Below are 23,203 nucleotides of genomic sequence, written 5' to 3'. Positions count from 1 at the left end.
ATGTAGGTGCTTGAACCACCTCCGCTGGCAGGCTGTTCCAGACCTTGGGGGCTCGGACAGTAAAGAAATTCTTCCTTATGTCCAGCCTGAAATGGTCTTGCAGGAGTTTGTGACCGTTTGACCTCATCATCCCTTGGAGCGCTCTGGTGAACAGACGTTCCCCCAGATCCTGGTGGTCACCCCTGATAAACTTATAGGTGGCCATCAGATCACCCCTGAGCCTACGCTTTTCCAGGCTAAAGAGTCCCATGGCTCTCAGCCTGTCATCGGACACAGGGGATGAAGTGGGGGGAGTGAGGCCAGTCCTGCCCTGCTCCCTGGAGGCAGCAGCAACAGAGGGGATGGAAGGGGATGGGGGGGGCAGAAGGGCTGGCCTCTGCCCCCACCCTGCTCCCTGCAGTTAATGTTGGGGGGGGGGGCGGAGAGTGGGCCTGAGCTGGGGGGAAGTCATTCTGCTGGGGGGGGGGGGCGGGGGGGGACAGCAGGCCTGGCCTGATGTGGCTGCAGCACCAGCTGATGGAGGAAGGAGCAGGCCTCCTTCCCCGCTTGGCCCTGAGCCTACTCCTGCCCTCCTCCCCGTGTCAGCCCCAAGCCTGCTTCTGCCATCCCTGAGTGGGCCTGGCGGGGAGTGGGGGGAGAGCATGCCGTGGCATCAGCAGTGATGATGGGGCCAGGGGATGACTGGGCCTGGGCCAACGCGGTGGGGGAGTGAGCCAGGGGAAAAGCCATCCCAACACAGCCTGGCTCAGCCCAACATGACAGCTGTGGGGGGAGAAGAGCAAGCCTCCTCCCCCCACGGGGCTCAGGCCCACTCCTTCCTTCCCCCCACCACTGCGCCAGGTGGGGGGGGAAGACCAGGACCCCAAGTAGGAGGGAAGGGGAAAGAGGCCCAGATTTTGGGGGGGGGGGGCAGGAGCTGCGGCTTCGTCCCCACCCCGGTCATTTTTGATGGGCAATTGGCTAATTGTTGTTATAAAAATCTAAGTCTGTCTGTCTGTCGATAATGCTTTATTTGCGCTCTGACTGGCTATCTTGGCAGCCAATCAGAGTGCCCTACAAAGACAAGGACAGACAGTAGAGCACCACTATGACAATGGGGACTGAAGGGCCAGAGAGGAAGCGGTGGGGGGGAGGCAGGAAGCAGGCCCAGTCCCAGCCCTGTGTGGGATTAATACTTTCCTGTCTCTGCTGCAAATACTTTACTTGATGCATCCTACAATTGCTTTTGTCTCTTTCCCAGCCACGTCAGTGGTGACTTCAAGTTTCTCTCCTCTTCTGTTGTTTCCAATTTCCATTTTACAGCAGAAATTCTGTAATCCAAGTGAATGACCTTGTGTCCTGCACTGTTAAATTTCATCCCTTTTATATTACTGCAGTCCTTGAGGTCATCCACTTTTTCTTCTCATATGGTATTCTGATTTTCCTCTGTATTGTTCAAACTGCAGTAGAGAAAATTTAGTTTGGAGATTAGGAATAAGTATGAGGGTGGTCAAACATTGGAACATACTACATAGAAAAGTTGTGGAACCTTTTTCCCTGGAAATTTTAATAAGTAGGATAGACAGACACTTGGGATGATTTACGGTAGTTAAGGATGATTTTGGCTTGAGTGGGGGGCTGGATCAGATGACTTCATGAGGTGCCTTCCAGCCCTACTTTCCCCTGATCCTGTGTAGCCTGACTATCTGGAGGCTTCCTCACTGTAAATTTTTCTTGCATTGTGAAGTATTGTCCTAAGAGAAGTGGAAGAAGTCTTGTAACTTAGGACACTTAAAACTAGGGTGGACAAAGCCCTAGAAAACATGCAGAGAAGAATCTTGCAGTGGCTGGGAAGCCAAGTGCTCTAGAAATTCTTGGTGAGATTCGTCAGTGATCCTGATGGTGACTCATGAATTGACCAGTTTTTGGTAGGAGTTGAACCTTCAAAAAGCAAAGAAACAAACAAAAAACAGAAAAAAAGCAAATTCTACCCAGAGGCTCATCTCTTATAACACAGTCAGAGATCTTGTAAAATGGGTAAATAATATAGCCCTCACATTTCATTTGCCTCATCAATTTGATCTTGCTTGTTCGGAATAGGCCTGTATGAAGCTTTGGTCCCTGATTCGATCTGGTGGAGATTCAGCCCGATTTGGCAGTCAGATCTCCAAATCCGAATCTCTCCGAATCAAATCGAACCCTCCGAATTGATTTGGGGAGATTCGGACATAAACATAGCTTTAAATGTTTTTTCTACATACCTCTATGTAGCAAGGGCTCATGAATGCTGTGATGCTGGGGCAGATGGAGTGTCCTACAGGAGCATGGGGAGCTCCCCAGCGCACTCAGCAGCAGACACAGAAGTGGATCAGATGCACTTCCAGGGCTGCCGGGGAGCGCACTGGGGAGCCCCCCAGCACCCCTCTGGCTCAGCGACTGGTGCCTCCTGGGTCTAGGGGGACACCCAGAGTTCTCCTGTGGCCAATCCCTGAGCTGGGGGGAGTACAGTGGGGGGCCCTGCGTGCCCCCCAGCAGACCCAGAAGTACTTCTGGTCCACTTCCAGGTTCACTGTGAAACACATGTGGGGGTGGGCAGGGGGTTTCCCCGCACTCCTGTGGGATGCTCCATCTATCCCAACATCGCAGCATTCATGAGTCATGCCTGGTACTTCAAGGTATGTAGAAAAAACATTTAAAGCTGTGTCTATGACTGAATCTCTGAATCAGCATTGAATCTTCAGATCAAGATTCGGCCAAATCAAATTGGGGACAGTGATCTGAATCACCAAATTGAATCACTGCCCCCACTTTGGGCCAAATCTGAATTGAATACGGCCCATTTTCGCACATCCCTAGTTCGGAAGACAATGGAATGATGAAAAGCAAGCCTCAAGATGACTGGTTTTGAGGTGGGGGTTGTTTTGTTTTTAAAGGCTTACAAGGGGGTACTTGTTTTTGACCATTCATGTATTACTTGCATCAAAACACCATTCAGTACTACTTGTTTTTATATAGAGTGGTTGGTACAAAAGACTCTATTTGGTTCATTGCAGACCCTTTGTATGTAAATATAAACTAGCTCTAAAGGTTACAGTGCATCAGGCACAGACTGGGGACAGTATCTAAGTTACAGGAAGAACTAGGATTGATTTTTCTAGCTCCCATTTACATTCAGATTTTCCAAACAGCTAAGGCCCAGTGTGCCAATCTCTTTTGAAAATCTGCTCCCTAGTGACTCAGTAGGATATATTTATACTGCTTTGTTAGCAAGGGGCCTTATTCATAATGTCCCAGGAAGGGTCAGGAAGTCTGTTGCATGGTAAGGGAATGTCACAGGGTGGCTGACCCTTTCAGGGAAGTTGGGCCTCATCTGTGATTTAATAGTTGCTGAGACTGCTCAGCTGAGGAACCAGGTAAGCATAATAAAGTAAATTTCTTGCAGCTCTTTTCCCAGCTGTGCGAGATGGCTCCTGGAGAGCATCCTTGAGCAGGGAAACTATAATAGAGCTGCAAGAGTTGGGAGGCTGTGGCAGGACATGCCTAAATCAAGGTGAGTGGAAGTATATATTTGCAGATGGCTTCCCAGATAGTGGCTGGTGGAGTGGCTAGCAAACAGGCTGCTGTAAAGGAACCTGGGTCAGGGCTGGGATGACTGATGTGCTGTACTAGGTTTACATGAAAGAGAAAGCTGAAGCCCTGAGAAGGGGGTGAACTAGGCTCTGAGTGTGGTGTCATTGCTCCCTTAGTTAAGACAACACAGCAGCAGTCTACACAAAGCTCTTACAATCTGTGACCGCAGAGATCCCTTTGTAGAGCTGCTTCAGTCAAGATTGAGGAGGAAAGGAGGTAGCAGGAAGATGGCTGGGGTGTGAGGAAATTAAAGGCAAGTAGGATGAATACATTTAGAAAGAAAAGCAGTGTTTGGAAATGAGGAGGGTTTTGTTCTGGAGCCTGTGATTTGTGGGTCAGTCTCGTATTCCTCAGCCCTGGCCCTGCCTGGGCTTCTTTGCTAAGAAGTTTGGTTGTCCTGTCCTGTCCTTTGAGCTCTTTCTCTGGTGTGGTTGTATTATATTTTGTGGGCAGAGGAATAATATTAAACCTGAAGCAATCCTGGGTGTCATGTGTAAGAGAGAAATCAGCCTTAAATAGAGCAGGGATTTTCAACCTTCTTAGACTCAAGGCATCTTTCCATAACTTCTCTGAATTACAGCACCCCATTTAAAAATGATGATAATTCCACTGTTTGTTCTGACTGCAGAAAAATAACATTGCAATTTTTGTGTTGCGCAGAATTCAGAAGAAAGACCACAACAAACCAAAATTGTTTTTGATATACTGGATTCCTGTTTGAAACCTCTGGGTTTATCTTGTGAATCATAGGGAACTAGGGCTAGAAGGGGCCTTACAGGGTAATCTATTGTAATTTCCTGTGTGACTGTGGTATCCAGCAAACAGCACAGCTTTTAATTGAAAGCTCCAGTCTTTACAAATGCCCAGGCAGGGTAGATGGAATCTGTACATTGAGCGATGATACCAGACAGTGGCTCATGGATTTGGAAGTCGATATCTGATGCCAAATGAAAGAAGAAGTCCAGCCCTCTGTTCAAGGCAGAAGCATCCCTGACTAAACCATCCAGCCAAATGTCTGTCCAACTTGCTCTGAAAAATGTCCAGGGATAGACATTCCACAACTTCTTTAGGTAGCTTGTAGGCCTGTGCAAAGAAGCTAGTATTCGCTTTGGATTCGGCCAGTTTGGGTGACAGTGATTCAGTTTCGGCGATTCAAATCGCTGGCCTGATTTGATTCGGCCAAATTGGCAGCAGCAGAATCTCCGAGGCAGCCAGGCCAGGCCCATCCCCTGCCTCTCTCCTAGCCCGGTAATGGCTGCACCTGCCTGTCTGCCCCAGGGAGCTAGAAAATTTGCATGAGCCCCCTGAACCCCCAAGGCTGTGCCAGGAGTGGTGAGTTCTGGGACTTTTCTCATTTATTTGTTTTTTTCTTGAAGGCCCAGAGTCCTGGCAGGCGGGGCAGCTGTGGGGGGCTCATGGCAGAGCCCCTCATACAGTGTGGGGCAGCGGGGATGACACCCCCCCCCACCCCCACCCCCCCGCCCAGCAGCATCTGGTGAGCACTGAGGCTTTTTTTAAAGTACTGGGAGCTTGGGCAGGTGGGGGCAGCCATGTGGGGACATGGGGCGGGGGCTGGCAGGTGTTCCCCATCCCTAGTACTTTACCAGCTTGGCATGGCTGCAGCTCCCTGCTGCAGCCAGCGGGGCCTGTTCAAATCATCAGAGCTCTCCGAATCTTTGCCGAAGATTCGGAGAGCTTCAAATTGATACGGACCTTTTTAATTGGTCCCCTGATTTGATTCAGAGATTTGGCCACCAAATTGGGCCATATCTCTTCCGAATCGAATCACCACCCAAAGCTTTGCACAGCCCTCGTAACTTGTCCCCATACTTGATCACCCACATTTGTAAGTGTTTACACACCTAAAAAAGACAAATATAATGTGGTACCCTGTAGCACCCTTAATGATCTCGGGGCACCTCAGGGTGCTGCAGCACTCTAATTTGAGGAAACACTGGTTAGAGGGGAGGTAAAGGATCTACATGCCACTCCTATTCTTGGGCTGCTGGGACTGGTTCAGCTCTGTCCCAAGTAAAAGCAACTTCAAGGTCAACTGCAGTAGGCCCTATAAATTGCTTTGGCAACCGGGAATACCCAAGCCATGCCCTTTCTCTCCTTAGGAATGCAGGAGCTGTGTAGAGCACTGTGCACAAGTGTCCTGGACTACTCTGCAACAGTCGGATGCTCTCCCTGTGCTTAGGGAGCCTTTAGGGCCTATTGCATTGGTCTTTGGTCTCTTTACACTAGCAGAACTAGTATAAAATGATACCCACTACACTACTTTATTTGGCTTGTATCATGTACTCAAGACCTGACAGGATAGAGCCCTGTAACTTTCAGAAAGGGCCTCTGACTCTGGGTTCAAGCAAGTGAGATGCACAGCGAGCTGATGGAAACAAAAGAGAAACTGTTTTGCTTCTTTTTAGCCAAAAGAAGCGTAAAGTAAATTGCAAAAAGTCTTAAAAAAACCAAAACTGTGTCTGCTCTTCACATGCAATGGTTACAGAAAGCTGAAAGGCTATGAAATGAGGGCAGGCTCAAACTGGGAATACTGAGAGAAAAAGAAAAGGTAATTAGCCTCCTTTTCCCCATCCACAATTCCCCAGTGTAAATTAAAATTAATTCAGGTGGAAAGTTTTATAATGGTTTGTGAAACTGGAGCAGGCTCTGTAAGTGAGGACTGCCTGTTCCAAGATGTTGATAGGCAAGAAATTTGGCCTTTTCCAGATCAGCCAGCCTTGTCTTCTGTGCACAAAAATTCAGAGGAGGCAGGAGGGTTTCTGCTGCTGCAGTTAAGGATCTGTGTTGCTAGTATGGCAGAATGTTGGCACATTCCTTGGCCACCCCTCTTCCGTTGTCACTAACTGGTTTGAAAAATGTGAATTGACCCATGTTGCAAATATAGTTGTGTTGAGCTGTGTTGGGAACATTGTATGAGGGCTGTTTATAACAGTAATAGAGTGTGGAGCAGTGCTCTCCAAACTTCCTTGACGTAGCTTTGACCATGCGTGATCTTCTGGCCTTAATAATATCTCCTTCCTGGTGCCCTAGAGATGATTCTTTGTCCTTCTTCCTCCTGACAGTATGCAGCATTGCTGGTGCACCTAAGGATATACCATGCCGTTTGCTCCATTCTGGAGCTTTGTACAGCTCTGCCAGCTTGTGACTGTCCCGACCTACACCAATTGTTTTCAAACTTCTTAAATTCATGGAACCCTCAGATCATTTCTGCTATGGCAGCCCTACCCATATTCATGAGGCTAGGTGACCAGGCCCAGTAATGACAACATGCCACCTTCCAGCCTGCTCCATCTCTGCCCCCAGTCTCTGTGGAGTCCCTGATGACCAGGGATCATGGTTTTCCCAGTTTAAAAATGGCAAAAATCTCTGATTTTAAAGGGCTGGGCAGGGGGAAGAGAATCACAAATTCTCTGATTTAAAAAACCCCCAAATCTGCATTTTTCCATGATTAGAACGAAACACCACTATATATCTAGGTATTAGTTGAATACAACGTTTCACTGAGATACAGTTACAATTTTAAAGCAATTTGGAAGCACTGTCCCAGCTGGGAAGCAGCCCCAGGCCTGCCCAACTCCCTCCCTTTCTCACTATGGGGGCCTCAGTCCTCTCCCCCTTCCCCAGACTTGCCTGGAGTGCAGCTCCCTCAGGTTGCCTAGTGGCAGTGTGCATGTGTATTTGCACACATGCGCATGGTGCCCCTGCCTGACCACCGTCCTCCCACTCCCCCGAGCCCCTTGCAGGCTGGATGCCTCTGCCTGACCACTGTCCTCCCACTCCCCTGAGCCCCTTGCAGGCTGGAACTCTTCCAGCTTACGAGGGGAAACCCACTGTTTCCCACATTTTTCTCTTTTAAAGGAGAAAATCCAGGGTTTACCACATTTTCTATGGCTAATTGGAAACTCAGATCCCTGCTGATGACTTTCTGCAAACCCAGGGTTCCATGGAGCCGTTTGAAAACCACCGTCCTACACTATGCTACACTGTGTTGCCTGTAGTTGTGATCTGAACTCAGAATCTCTCTGAAGCCCCAGCCTGAGAACACAAAAGACCGTTCTCTTACAGCTGAGGTCTAAATTAGAATCAGCACTTTTAGAAAGGAGCTGATGCGTTAGCTCCACTCTGTCACTAAATATTATACAGAATATCAGTGTTTAATACAACGTTAACTATTTGTCAAAGCACCTTTGGCACTATAAAAAACAATAGTAAAATTAAACTCTATTGGCCTTTCCTCCTAAACTACTAGTGTTTCAAGAAAGTTGCAGTCCTGAGTAAATACCTGTGTAAACATCCCCTTATGGCACTTAAAAGTATTTTAAATTTGCCCAGTTCATGTCTGCTTGCCATGTGAAATGCCCATTGATGGACATAGCCCACATGGGTCTCTCTCTGCTATATAGCTGCCTGATAAGACACTCAGTGTAACTTTCCATTCATAGCATCTATCAAAGTAGGCTGTTGCCTATGAAAGCTCTGCCTCTGAATCAGTTAGTTTCTAAGGCAACACCCTGCTTTCTGCTCAGTGTAAATGTTTAACTTTAAGGCCTTTGTCACCAGATGCAGCTTACAGCACTTTACCTATGTTGATCTAAAGCTAACAGCAGGCCCATAGTATAGACACAGGGGATTAAGACCTGCTGCTGTCAGTACATTTATACCCATGTAACTGCCTGTGTGTTAGGGGTAGTATCAATATAGTAGTGTGCAGGAAAAACATTGCACCCCAACTGCTTTGCCTACACTAACACAAAATCTGTATGTAGGCCAGGCCTACCTGTGTGTAACTAGCATTAAACTAAAACAAAACACAGGTCTGTCTGTCTGTCTGTCTGTCGGTCGCAAGAGTAGGAAGTAATATGTTAAAAAGCAATCATTTCTGTCTATCCGCTGATTAGTAGCTTGAGGCAGTCTGGTTTCCTAGATGGAGTACTACTCTGGGAAAACTGGGTCCTACTCCTAGCTCTTGCCACTTTTCTGTCCTATGGTTTTTGGGCAAGTCACTACCTATCTTATTGCATTTGTTTTTCCTATGCCTAAAACAGAGATAATAGCATTAGCTTGTTTTCTAAACTGCTGTGAGATCTATAAATGAAAATTTCTAATTTTTGGAAAGCTGTATCAGAAAATTCTCACATATGGCTGGTAGTTTTCCTCACAGTGTTTCAAGCCCTGTATTTAGAACTTCATCAGTTTGTTCTCTTGGCAATCATGAAATAAATTAATTTCATTTGTTAGACAAATGTAGCTTAGTTTTTACTTAGTGCCCTTTGAGCTAGAGGGAATAACAAAAGTTGGATCCACTTGGTGTTAGTTAAGTACTTAAATATTACATGCTCGAAGAAGTTCACAAGCTTTCTCTTTTGTGATTATGCAGTGCCTAGCACCAGAGTCCAGGGCTCCCAGAAACTAACAAAATGCAAATAATATTAATTAATATTAGATGTGGGGAGAAGTGGGCATGCTAGAAGGAAGGAATAGGCTACAATTGGACCTAGACAAGTTACAGGGGTGGGCGGATGAGAACAGGATGGGATTCAACACTGAGAAGTGCAAGGGGCTGCACCTGGGGAGGAAGAACCAGCACCATACCTACAGGTTGGGGACCTCCCTTCTGGGCAGTGCAGAGGCAGAAAAGGATCTTGGAGTCATTATTGATGCCAAGATGAACATGGGCCAACAGTGTGGGGACATGGTCAGGAAGGCCAACCACACTTTGTCATGCATCCACAGATGCATCTCAAGCAGGTCCAAGGAGGTGATCCTCCACCTCTACAACACTGGTCAGGCCGCAGTTGGGGTACTGCGTCCAGTTGTGGGCGCCGCACTTCAGGAGGGATGTAGACAACATGGAGAGGATCCAGAGGAGGGATACCTGCATGATCGGGGGCAGCAGGACAGGCCCTATGAGGAGAAGCTACGGGACCTGAACCTGTTCAGCCTCCACAAGAGAAGGCTGAGGGGGGATCTAGTGGCCGTTTACAAACTAGTCAGGGGGGACCACCAGGCATTGGGGGAGTCCCTGTTCTTCCCCCGAGCACTGCCAGGAGTGACAAGAAATAACGGTCACAAGCTGGCAGAGGGTAGACTCAGATTAGACATCAGGAGGTGCTACTTCACGATCAGGGTAGCTAGGATCTGGAATCAACTTCAAAGCGAAGTGGTGCTGGCTCCTACCCTGGGGGTCTTTAAGAGGAGGCTAGATGAACACCTTGCCAGGGTTGTTTGACCCCAGTACTCTTTCCTGCCATGGCAGGGGGTTGGACTAGATGATCTACTCAGGTCCCTTCCCTACCCACCATAAAATGTTCTGCATAATATTTTGTGCAAGTCTCTTTATATAACAAGATTTCATTTAAAACACTCTGCTATTAAATCTTTAGAAGGAAATGAGGAGAGACAGCAGTTTTGTGTTGTGAATTACAGGGTGTGGAAGTGGGCGTGACACTAACTGTACTTATATTATTGCTGACAACATATTTATTTTCTTGTTTATTCCTGGATTAGAACTTGTGAATAGGATCCCAGTAAACAGCCAGGCAAATCGTTACTTATCAAGTATTTAAAAGTGAAAGGTCTTATAATTTTCCTTAGTAATAACTGTGATTTCTTCCAGCTGGATTAGCAGCTCCCAGCTCTGGTCAGTGCAGAACAGGTAGTGTTTAGGTTTGTGGACAGTGAGTTATTGTCTCCTGTAATAGTGTTGACCTGTTGTTTCTTTTTCCTGGCCTGGGATCTGAGGAAGAGTGAAAATGTACATGTTCTGAGCTAGTACCTGTTTTAATAGTCTCTCATTTGTCAGTCATTGGAATGATGCAAAGTCACTGCTAGCATTGGCTCAACACCAGCTAGAGCAAGCTGTATTTATTTCATTTTATGAAACAATCAGTATTTTTTGTGATGGAATCCTCTTAAAAGATCAATTTTAATTAGTTTTCTGATCCCTTTGTTCCCAGGTGTGCAGTGTTGGTGAAACAGGTTGCATGCTGCAGCTGCATTTTTGCTTTGTGATGGTTAATGACCTTAAAAAAAATGAATTCCAAGCAGCTGTTGATAGGCCAAGGGGAACAGAAAATAATTGCATACAAAGCGCTTCAGTTCAGCATCCTTCCACCAGTGCTGTTGAGACAACACGAGAAGCAACCATTAAGCACTGGTAATCTCTCGCCAGCAGTCTGTCTCCTGCCTCTGAAGAGCGAAGAGGCCTCTTTACCACTAATCCTGCTATCAGGCTGAAGAGACTTGGCTACAGCTCTGCTGAGCCCTAGGAGTGTTAGGGTGTGAAAGTGATGTTATCTATCTCTTTGCTGACCTTTCCAGGGACAAGTCTTGCCTTTTTTTGCTTTCAAGGATTTTTGACTTACAACTGTCAGGAGTCTTAATACATAGTCATTGCTGCTTTTTTATTGTTTACTTGTGTATTTTTCATGGGGATCTTTACTTTGTCATTTTCTTAGAGGATTTTTTTCTAATAATTGAGGCAACATTGTATCTGGGTTAGAGCAAGCAAGGGGGAGCCAGGATTCCTGGGGTTTGTCTCTAGATCAGGGGCGAGCAAACTACAGCCTGCAGGCTGGACCTGTCCCACCAGGCAGTTTCATCTAGCTGTGGGTGCCCTCCAATTAACTGTACCTCACCCAGCCCATGTGCTTCATCCCCACTCTTGTACAGGCGAGGGCCCTGGCCAGCAACCACAGCTTCTAGGCAGGGCTACTGCTGCGGTTGCTGAGGGACCTGCTCAGCTTCCCCAGTCTCCAGCAGCTCCTCCTCATGTCCCTGCAGCAGGTAGGGAAGTGGGTTGGGGGAAGCTGCAGGTGGACAGCAACATAGGGCGGGGGCTAGCAGGAATCTGGCAGAGCCCAGGGTCTGCGCCCAGTGGGGCAGTGGGAATGCGGAGCTCGGGTAGGCAGGGTGTGAGGGTGAAGTGGTGTGGGGACTCCCTATCCCCCCCATGGCTCTCAACTTCTGCCAGCAATGTCAGCAGGCCCTTGGGGTGCTCATAACCCATGCAGTTGCTGCCTCCCTGTGGCATACAGCACCAGCCAATTCCAGGAACTGCACATGGTGATAAAGAGCGGAGCCAGGGTGGCTCTCGCACCCCTCCATGTGAACCCCTGGTGTAAGGCTACTTGGCTGAACTTGAAGGTGAGGGACAGCACACAAATCTTTACTTCCATGCTTCATTACCATGCTGTCTCGCTCAAATTTTTTGCACTTTGATGCTGATGTTTCTCATGGCTGTCTGCACTGCTGTTGTTTGTGTTTTTTTTTTTCTATGTTGTGGGTGAATCTCAGAACTAGGTGAAAGTGTGTGTGTGTAGGTCATATTAGCAAGAACATCTCCATGGGCCATGGTCCTTGCACAAAATATGCTGAGACCTATTCTGCTTCTCAGCTGAGACAGGAAATTCAACTGTTGTTAATGTCCATATGTTTAAAAATGGAGCCTGTGATGGTGGTATTAATTTAGGGGTGGGCAAAATATGGCAAGGCCATTCTATGTAGCCTGTGGGGCCCCTAAAATATTCAGAAAATTTAAGAATTATCTGTCCTTGGTTCCTGTCAAAAATGATAGGAGACAAGGGCAGTAGGTCCCAGGGGAAGCCCAGAGGGCTCCCGCAACAGCAGGACCAGGTGGCTGCCCCGGTGCAGGAGCCTCAGGTAAGGGGGGAGGGTGCCTTGTGGCCTGTGCTCCCTGCTGCAGCCTCTTGCAGCCTGCATGGGGCTGTCCAGAGCAGGCACAGGCAGCCCCACATGGGCTGTGAGTGGCTGCAGCAGGGAGTGCCGGGCATGGGGCGGGAGAGGGGCCACTTTTCCCCGTGCTCAGCACCAGCTTGTAACCCAGCCCTGCGCTGGCTCTGGGCTTGCTAGTCGTGGCTGCGGCCCCCCGCTTTGCCGCACCTGGTGGTGTTTGCTGCTGCTGCCCGCTCGGAGCTTGCACGCTGGGCAGCCCAGAGCCTGTGCGGGGCCCAGGCTGGCAGCGGGGGTGGGTTACAAGCTGGTTCTGAGTGCAGGGAAAACCGGCCCCTTGCCCACCCCATGGCCGGCGCCCCACGCTGTAGCCACTTGTAGCCCCTGTGGGGCTGCCTGTGCCTGCTCAGGACAGCCCCGCATGGGCTGTGACCGGCTGCAGCAGGGAGCACTGGCCATGAGGCAGGTGTGGGGCCACTTTTCCCTGCACTCAACACCAGCTCTTCCTCTGCCAGTGAGCAGGGGGTTGGGGCTGTGCGCTGCCCCCCGCCTATACTGTGGAGCTGGGGGCACTGGGAGTGAGCAGGTGCGGAAGCCAGCAGGAACACGGGGCCCACACTGTTGCCCTGGGACCAGCACTGGTGGGGCTCAGAGCAGGGTGGCAGGGGTATGGGGTCCCAGCTGGCAGGGGCTCTGGAGCTGGGCAGCTCCCCCCTCTCCCTGCTGGTGCAGTGCAGTCCAGCTTCACAGACCCCTGCCATCCTGTGCCCTGCTTTGGACACCACTGGTGCTTGCCCTGGGACATTGGTCCCAAGATGGTAACCAGGGGGTGGGGCACCTGTCAAGGGGCAGGGCTACCGATTTGGCCCTCGACAGCTTGCCAAAACTGGGTAAGTGGCCCTCCACCCAAAATAATTGCCTGCCCCTGTATTGATCTGTGCCTGACATTTGCTGCTGGTGGGGCTCCTCAGGGAATTCCAGCTAATTGCTGCAGAAAGGCAACAAGTTTATTCTAATGACATTTATGAAGGTACAATAACTGTTGGTATATAATTACTGCATGGTATGAGCATTGTTTCTGAGGGCCACATTGGCCTGCATGTTCTGGATGTTTGGCATAGTAATGCTCGTGTCAAAGCTGGTGTTCCTTCCAAAATATTTTTCCCTCTTCAATCTAATCAGCAAGCACTTTCAAGTAGCTTGAAATTGACTTCACTCTGCATGGCAGCCACTGCTTTGAAAGACAAGCGATTAAACTGAAATGAAAATAGAGATAATCTCATGTTATGAATTTAAAGCGCACGGCTGAAGAAGAGGCATTTAACTTTAGTTTTCTTTGATCATTCTTTTTCCACTGTCTGCCTTTCAGAGAGAATCTTAAAAATCTGTATGCTTCCCTCCTTCCTCTCCACTACCTCTTTGCTTTCTCTTGGACTTGGTGTGGTTGTACTCAGCACAATGACTCAGTCAGTGGTAATGAGGGATCCTGTACCTATTTTGTCTAGAGGTGCACTAATGGATATAGGATCGGCACCAATGGAGTGAAAATTTACATTATTGACAATCGGTTTCTTTTGGCTGGTATAGTCAGTTATGTCACTGATAAATGCCATATGTATGAGCACAGCTGCAGCATGCATGCAGCCAGGAGTGCAGCCAGGCAGTATACAGAACAGCATCTGGCCGGTAAATCTGTAGGGGGGAACAGGGCACAGGGTGGGCAGATTGAGGCCCACACAGTGAGGGAGAGAGTGGGACAGGGGCAGGTGCTGCCCAGACAGGGTGGAATGAGGCATGGGATAGAGCCGTGGGTGGTTCATCCAGGGGGCGCAGGAGGGTCGGGAAGGGGGGGCACTGCGTCCTGTTTGCACCCCTGGAGGATGCATGGGGGCATGTGTGGCAGAATGCCAGCTCTTTCTCTCCTAGAAAACTCTGCTATGTGACAATTTGGTTAACACGGTCACTGCAAAGGGCAGACTTCGCTGCCCCATCTCTTCATGTAACCCTGAGTTGTAACCTTAATTGGATACATTCCTGTGGGAGGGGGGAAACCTGCTCCCTCTGCCTACATGACTGGCATCACATACTTGGGTGGGGGCTTAAGCTTCCTATTGTTCTAAGCAATGCCAATCTGACTGGGAGGGGGCTAAGGACTCTGCCAGTCTACCCGGCAACCAGTGATGCATTTCAAATTGGTTGGCTGGCAGCCAACAGGTATGGACCTACACTGGACCAGGTAAATGAGGTTAAGGACTGTCCAGGAGGAGGGGTGGTAGCCATGATGAAAAACTTAGAAGCTGGACCATCTGAAACTTGCTTTCTCTCTGGAAACACAAGATCAGTGAACTGCCTGCCTCCAGTGGGAATCTCCATGTGCCTCTGGGTGATACTTATGAGTAAGCTACCTGAGATCTCACTAGATGTATAGCTTGCAGTAACTCAGATGTGCGATCAAAGGCTACCCAGCCATTCTGTTTGCTCTGTGGGTTTTCTCTGATATTGCTGTACCCTATTCCAAACCTACTCCTTGTAACCAATAAAGTTCTCCTTTGTACCTAGCGTGGGAGACTTAATGGGAGAGGGGCTAGATTATGCCTTGGGATCCCCTTCGTTCAGCTGACTAAGGGAGACCACTATTTGTGCTTCAGACTAAGGGAAGCATCCCAAGTTCTTGCAGTGGGTCAAGTACCCTTAAGGACTACTAGGCCTGTGTTTCCCAGGGGGCACAGGGCCGGGATCAGTCCAGATGCTGGGTGGTAGTTGCGTTAGCCCCAGGCTAGTGGGTGTACTCCAGGAGGGGGGTTGGTCAGGTGTGAGGCACTTGGAGCCTGGAAGGTGGTCGGGAGCAGTGAGGTGGGTGGATCATTGTAGGAGCAACCCTTACGAGCCTGCCACACCATATTTGTGTGTGGGGCAAGGGTGGGCTGCCCACTTGGTGCCAGGGGCTGTGTCGGTCTTTTCCCAGCAGGGTAGCTGGGCTGGGGCAGTGCTTGAGGTGGGGCGGGGCAGAAAAGACAGTGCTGGTAGCGAGGGCTATGGGGTGGGATATGGCCACCCCATAGCCACCTCTCTCAGCACTGGTGCCCAACCTACCCCCACCCTCCTGAGCACAGCCCCAGCTCAGCCCAGCCCCCTTGCTGGGAAGAGGCTGGCATAGCCCCTGCCCCAAGCTCATAGCTTGCTGTCACCTCCCACACACATCTGGGGGGCACATGCCCCCTATGCCTCTCCTGGGGATGTGCACAGTGGCGGGGAGTTCCCCTGCTCCCCCTCCCCCCACCTGCAGACAAGCCACCTTTTGGCTTTGTCCCACACCCCACCCCACCGTAGCTGGGCAGTGTCTACCTCTGCCCCAGCCCCATTCCCTTCCTCACCATGGAAGCCTTGATCTGCCCGCCCCCCCCCGGCTTACCACTAGATGCTGCTTTCCAAGCTGCCGGCCTGCATGTCGGCTATCAGATAGATATCAGCCAATTTATAGCTGGTTAATAATTGGCCAACGGCATCGGTCAAAAAAATCTTTATCGGTGCACCCCTAATTTTGTCTCGGTGTTTTATTAGCAAGTAGAAAGTATTTTTCTCATTGTCAGCCTTGCAAACTAAGGATCTGAGAGTCCAGCTCAGTTTCCTCTTGTATGTCAGCTGTAATAAATGTTTCTACAGGCCAGATTCTTCCCCCTGTCACATGTACCTTAGCTTTCCATCAGTGTGATCTAATGTAAGTGGTTGGAATTTAGCTAACAACTGCAGACTACAAAGAGTGAAATCCAGCTCCTTTGCTATTGCTGTGTGTTGGCATAGCAGAGCTATGAGGGCTAAGAAGTCAGTGGTTGTGAGTCTGAATTCTTACAGGGAAGCAGGCCCTAGGATTAAGAGAACATTTTTAAAGTTTACTTTTGAGTAGTACTAACATTTGCATCAACCTGAAAATGATTCTTCCAACTTTTCAAGTATGCAGATGCAGGCAAAGGAGTCAGTGATAGTGAAGACATGTAAGTAGGAATTGAATGCTCCTCTTTCTTGTCTGTGGCCAGACATGGCAAAGATAAGCATAGCTTGGCTGCATATGTCATTTGGAGCAGGCAGCTGTTCTCTGGGTATATCAGTTTGTGGACGTGGCTAGGCTTTAGGGCAAGGGGATGGCAATTAGTTTGGCTGGAGGGCCACTTAAGGAGTTTTAGTGAGCTGTCAGGACTGGGTCAGCACCTCCTGCCCCATCCCCCCCACAGCATCTCACCAAAACATCCTAAGAGGCTTCTGCATGCAGCCAGGCAGCTGGGCTAGAGTTGTGGGTGGGTGGGAGGGAGCAGAATCTGGGATGTGGCCAGGGCTGGGGCTGGGATTGGGATCACGTTGATGACAGTACAGGGCTAGGGGTAGAGCCACAATCCACTCTCCTCACGACCCTGCGATAGGTGCCAATTCCACAGGCAGGGGCATGCAGGAAGCAGATTGCGGCTATGCTCCATCCTTGTGCTGTCACTGCCCAGAGATCTTGGGGTCTCCATGGAGATGAGCTGGGACCTGCATGGGCAGGGCTCGTGCCTAGGAGGACTGGATGGGCTGCGGGTAGGGAGCTGCCTCTGGGAGTGGGACAAGTTGGGGGTTGAAGCCAGTACTGAGATTTTGGGCCAGTGACAGTATAGGGCTAGGGCCCTATGCTAGGCCCAGGGCCCTATGCTAGGCCCAGGGCAGAGTTATTATCTGTTCCCCTCATGTCTCTGCCTGCAGAATGAGCAGCCATCGCAGGAATGTGCAGGCAGCAGATCATGGTTCGCCCAGCCCCGACTCCCCAGCCCCCCACAGCCCCATTCCAGCTGCCCAGCTGTGTGCCCTGTCCACATGGGTCCAGCACTTCCCACTGCTCCTGGGCAGTGGGGCTGGATACAAAAGCAACAGCCAGAAGTAGGCACTGCTGGGGCTGCCAGGAAACAAGGTCTGGCTGCCTCACTGCCCCAGCCCAACTGCATGCCTGGGGGCGGTGGGACCTGTTGCATGTACCACAGGGCCAGGCAGACCTAAGGGATCCACTGCAGGCCAGATCTGGCCCTTGGGCCATTTTTGCCCAGCCCTGCTTTAGGGTTTACTTTTTTAAGGACTGAGATTTCTAGCTTGAGTAAGCAGGGTAACCTCATTAGTAGCTGGGGTGCTCAGTGACTTCAAGTAGCACAGGTCTGCTTAAATGTATAAACATTTCTATTTGTTGTATAAATCCCTTTAACTGTATCTTTTTCTTTATGAAATGGATTTGGAAGGTTTGTAATCGGAATGGAATCCACATAGCCATTCAGCACAGAATAGTTGATGGAAGGGGAATTAGTACAGTGAACATTGCCTGCAAGTGCCAAGTATTTTCTGTGCTCCCCTGCTAGGTCTTTGATTATCACTCCATCCATACATCTCCTTTAACAGGTGGCACTCTCTCTCTTGTCCCCTACAACAGAGTGACTAAAGAAGTAGATGCTGCCTCAAAAGAAGCCAAATCCTTTCTGAAACAGCAAGAGAAAGAGAAAATTCAGACAGCAACTCCAACTTCTCTTCCTACAGTCTCTGGGTGAGTACATGCATTGCCACCCTCTCCCTCCCCACAAGGTGCTATAGTTTTGTTTGTAGGGAGTCCCACTTGGTAAGCAGAAGTCAGTTCTGCACCATTTGAGGCAGTGGAAGGTTTGCCTTGATTTCAGTGGGAACAGAACTGAGATGTAAAGGCCTGATTCTCTGAGGTGCCTAGACCAGGGGCGGGCAATTATTTTGGCTGGAGAGCTGCTTCATGAATTTTGGTGAGCTGTCAAGGGCTGCATGGGTAGCTCTGCCACTTGACAGTTGCCCCGCCCCCTGGTTGCCATCTTGTGTCCAGAAGTCCTGCCTCCTAACCCCTCCCTGCCCTTTGCCACCAGAAGTCCCTCCCCTTGCCCCTAGAAGGGTACTCCTTTTGGGAGGGGGTGGTGTGGCCTTGGAACTGAAAGTTACACCCTGTCACATGGTCTGTCAGGGATAGGCAACGTTTTTTGGCCAGTGCCGAAAAAACCACAATGTCTACCTTGTACTGGAGCGCTGCCGTGCCAAAAAAAAGCAAAACTGGGGGCGGGGGTAGGTATATGGCAGAATGCACTGCATTATTAATATAGTTAATTATAAACATTTCTTTTTGTGGTAAATATCAGGTTTTCTAAAAATTCTAAGCCTGGTGACAATAAATAAAACTTAGAGGGCGAGAGGCAGGCGCAGGGAGAAGCACTGCAGGTAGGTTGGCCCTGGGGAAGGTGGCAGCTTGAGGACAGGCAGGGCTGGGAGGGAAGCGGAGGCTGCCCCAGAGCTCCACAGACTCAGGCCGCAGCTGGGCCCTCAGTGGCACCCAAGGTGGAGCCTGGCCCACACAGCTGCATGGGATGGGGCGCAACTGGCCTGCCCGCGAGAGGGTGCTGCCTGGTGAGGGCAGGACACCAGGCTTGGGGGGGCTTCCAGCTCAGCCCCTGTGCCCACTGGGCACAGTGCAAGTGGGGTGGAGTCCCCCAAGGCATGGCAGGAGCCTCTGGGGCTCTGGGAACAGCTGGCCCATCCAGTCCCAAGTGGCACATGGCTCAGCCACCGCTTCTCCTTGCCCATGCTGACTTGGCCAGAGCCATCGCATTCTCAGCGGCACGCAGGGAAGCAGCATTTGGGATGGCTTTACTGCATGCCACTCAGGATGGGACAGGCCTGACCAGGCCAGCACCAGCAAGAAGTGGTGGCTGAGCCAGCTGAACCACACGCAGCTTCCCCACAACTGCTCAGAACAGACCGGGCTGGGCCCAGCTGGGCTGGCACCAGAGAGGTAAAGCTGTGGCTGAGTCTGTGCCGAGCAGCACACAAGGAAGTGACACACAGCTTAGCCGACATGTCTCTTTGCCAGTGCTGACTCAGCTGGGCCCATCCCGTCCTGAGTGGCATACAGCAAAGCTGGCCCAGCTGCTGCTTCCCTGCATGCTGCTTGGCATGCAGCAGGTCCAGCCAAGTCGGCACTGGCAAGAAGAAGTGGGGGCAAGAAGAAGTGGGGGCCCACTTAGAACATGGGAGTCGCTGGGACAGGCTGGCAGAGGTAAGTGGTTCTGGAAAGATCTCTTAAGAACTGGGTCGTCGTCTTGTATGGGTTGCAGTTGTTTGTTTGAGGATTTTACGGATTTTCCAGGGAAGGATGGCATGTCATAACTAATGGTGTGCAATTCGTGGGGATTTTCTTTTTGTACTGCAGCAATTCTTCACATGGTATCTGGGTGGCTCTTTCAGAGGTGCAATCCAGCTCTCCTTGTTGAGTGAAAGACCCTCTGAGAGGTCTGTCAGGATCTCCTACCTACTGACACAACACTTCATGTGAAATGTTCAGATGAAAAGAGTTTCTGACTTATTTTCAGGGTCATTGCACTGGTGATGTTGCTTGCAGGGCTCCAGCTGTTAAACTGCTTAAACTCTCATGGCTAACTGAGATGATCCTAATGTTTGTCAAAAGTCTGATATTATCTTTTAACACTCATCTTTACACTTGTCTTGAAGAAACTATGCTGACCTCCTTGCCAAGTTCTGGAAAAACTGAAATGTTTTCATGTTCCAAATGGCATATTTTTCCTCTATCAAAGTCATCTTCACTTGTGTTCAGAGAGGCCTACAGAGAGTATGGTTTGTTCAGAAATAGCAGAACTTGAAAACCTCTAAATCAAATTATATCAGCCTGAGGGAGCTTTGAAGGAACAATTCCTTTGTGACTTAAGGCTGCTGTTGGCTGCTGTTGGCTGAGGGAGCTTAAATTATTCACAGTCTACAGCTGGATTGTCAACCAGGTTAAATATTTCTACCTTAACTAAAGTGCAAGGTAAACATAACACAATGTGGACTTGTGGTGATCCTTAGAGGAATCTGCTACTGTGGATGAATATGTAGAAACTTGGCAGGCAAGGTTCTTTGGTTAGATGTGTTATCTTTTATTAGACCAACTAAGTAGTTGCAAAAAAGTTTTTAGCCAACTTTTGGGTGCAATCCCCCTTCTTCAGGCATAGGGAGTCTCTGCTGTTCTGAAACTCCAAGGAATGAGAGAAGCTAAAAGTGTGGTAGGATGTCAGTGTAAATGTAAATAGGTAGAGATAAACAAGACAAAAGGTAAAACAGGGGAGGGGAGGGGGAAGAGAGCAGGGGAAAGGAGGGAAAAAATGGTCAGAGGGAGACAACAGTGCTAAAATGCAAGGTGGAAGAAGGCCATCTGTGGAAAAGGGAATAGCTGAAGATCAGGAAAGCAGGAATGAGAGAAGCTAGTGTTTTCCCTTTGGCCTTTTTTGTCCCCCGTTTTTCTTCGCCCTCCCTTCCCTTGCTTTACCTTTTATTTTTCTAATTTCTAACCTTTTATATTTTTACTGACATTGTCACCTTTTTAGCTTCTCTCATTCCTGCTTTCCTGATCTCCAACTCTTTCCTTTTTCACAGACAGCCTCCTTTCCACCTTGTATTTTAGCACTGTTGTCTCCCTCTAACCTTTTTCCCCCCACCTCTTTCCCCCTGCTCTCTACCCTTTCCTCTCCCCTGCTTTTCCTTTTGTCTTGCTTATCTCTGCCTATTTACATTTACACTGAGATCCTACTACACTTTTTTTTAGCTTCTCTCATTCCTTGGAGTTTCAGAACAGCAGAGACTCCCTATGCCTGAAGAAGGGGGATTGCACCCGAAAGCTGGCTAAGAACATTTTTCAAACTACTTAGTTTGTCTAATAAAAAATATCACATCTAACCAAAGAACCTTGCCTGATTAACTACTTCCACTCCATGGCTGACCAGTGTGCAGCGTTTTGAACCTCTCATGCAACCCTCATCTACATCTGGTCAGGCAAGTCTTCTAACAGGGGGCCAACGCCTCCCCTGGCCCTTCACACAAAACACATACAACCTGTTGTGGGGGCTGGCCCATGTGCTGCCCTTCAGGCTGTCTTCAGCCCTACTCATCATGCCCCCTGTGCTGCCCTTCAGACCGTCCCTTCAGCCCTACTCAGCACCAGAACCGCACAGGCCTTCAGGCCACCGCTGCACACCCTACTCTGTGCAGGCCACACCATTGCCCCCTCTCTGGGGCCACATGACTGCCCCTTCTCTAGGGTCACCAGGGTGTTACGCCCCTTGGGGATCAGGTGGCCATAGCTGTGCCTGGCCTTCTAACCCACAGTATTGTTGAGGCTGGGGTATTGAGGCACCCCTACCTGCATTTCACTGGGGAGGTGAATGGTCCTGGTATTTCATGGGGCCTGTCCTGCCACAGACAGTGCCACCAGGCCTCTCTTCCCCAGCAGGGTTCAGTTTCAAGTCATGCCCAGGACCCTCCAACCTTCCCCATCGCTCCTGCCCTTACCTCCAAGATGTTGCAAGCAGCAGCTCAGCCGGGTGATGCTGCTGCCTTGGCTGCAAGAAACATGCTGCTGTCTCTACCCGGCTTGCCTTTGTTTGAAAATGGCCACGTTCAATAGTTACCTGCTGGCTACCCATTCCAGCCCTTAAAGTGACAGGCACCAAAGGTGCACTGCACAAAGTTAATTAGCTGTGCTGCCTATAGGGCCTTTGCAGATTCAGAAAGTATTCTGTGAGCCACTCAGATCCAGAAGAACAGCACATAGCTTCTTGTCTGTACCAGATGTTTGACATCCTGCTCTTAATGAGCTTAGTGGTCCGCTGGTCAATGCAAGGAACTAATTTAGATGCCCGAGTGTATCCTGTGCTGGCTTTTCCTCCTTCACCCTTCAAGCAGCTTGTTTGGTTCTGGATGCAGCTGGCCTACCCTATATTTATTTGTTTTTCTTTAACTAAACAGATAGAAGTAATCCAGGCAAATCAAACATCCGGTTCCTCATCTGCATGGTAACAAGCTCGGGTAACTAATTGGTCATGGGGATGGGATGTTTGCAACTTAAGTATATTTGTTGAATATAGTTAACATTCATACACACTATAAAAAGCAGTGGTTTAAGTTGAGGGTGAAGGTTGTTGGAGGAAAGTAAACTAAATACTTGGCTATAATTAAAACCAGGACTAAAAAACTACCAACTGTTATTCCTCAGCAGGATTTGTAGAAAAGTTCAGAATCTGAGTTTATTCTTTAGTTCCCACAGATCTGAGGCATCCTGGTCTCTTACTTGTCAAGTGTCCTAGATGTCCCCACAATGGCTCTCAACTCTGATCTATAATTACAGACACTCACCTGGACACCTCTGCTGTTATTCAGTGGGAATTGGGTGGAAGGGTTTCAGGAAGACACTTTACCTGACACCTGGCTGCATTTCATCCCTCTGCATTATTAGAATGCATGGTCACTGCCACAGGCTTCAGCTTGTAATGAGAGGTCCCAGTGGTCACATTTGTTTGCCTTCAGAAAAATTGGATGAAGACTCTCAGTGATAAAACAGCACACCAAAAAGCCACCTTATTGTTCCAGCAGTATTTTCCTACCTCTCTGGATCTGTGCACATACTGGGGTAGCTATTACACTCTGTCTGCAATTATCTGTACAATTAACCAGTGCCTGCTAGTCCTCATTGACACAATAGAGCCATCCTGGTTTAAAACATGAGTAATCCATGCTCTGAAAAGGCCATTCAGTAATTAATGAGGACAAAAATACTTAAGGAAACTTTCCTGCAGTAAAAAAATGCTTAAGGAAACTTCCCTGCAGTCTGCTGCAGTAACACTGTGTATGTGACTTCAAACCAAGAGAGTCCAGTTTAAGGTTGAGAAAGATCATCCCCTAATGCTTATGCCTCCACACTTTTTTGTATCCCCCATGTGGGCAGGGTCTGATCTTCTGTGCCTTTCATGCTGCTTTGTCAAAACACTGGTACTGTGTAAGGAGTGAAGTTCCTGCGTCTGCTCTGAAAATG

At 49.2% G+C, this 23,203-nt stretch overlaps 1 protein-coding gene across 1 annotated transcript in view; it reads left to right on the top strand.

Moving 5' to 3' along the window:
• Nucleotides 1–23,203, top strand: part of CFDP1 (chromatin remodeling protein CFDP1) — a 139,498-nt gene that overhangs the window by 50,385 nt on the left and 65,910 nt on the right. The window contains exon 5 of the mRNA XM_090063217.1: nt 17,765–17,875. Within this exon, the coding sequence (XP_089919343.1) occupies nt 17,765–17,875 (111 nt within the window). The remainder of the gene's footprint in view (nt 1–17,764; nt 17,876–23,203) is intronic.

This window comes from Crocodylus siamensis, chromosome 9 (assembly GCF_052110815.1).
Source record: "Crocodylus siamensis isolate JL-2025a chromosome 9, ASM5211081v1, whole genome shotgun sequence".
Lineage (NCBI taxonomy): Eukaryota > Metazoa > Chordata > Crocodylia > Crocodylidae > Crocodylus > Crocodylus siamensis.
Note: the sequence above shows the minus strand (reverse complement) of the source record. Positions and strands in the feature narration are given on the sequence as shown.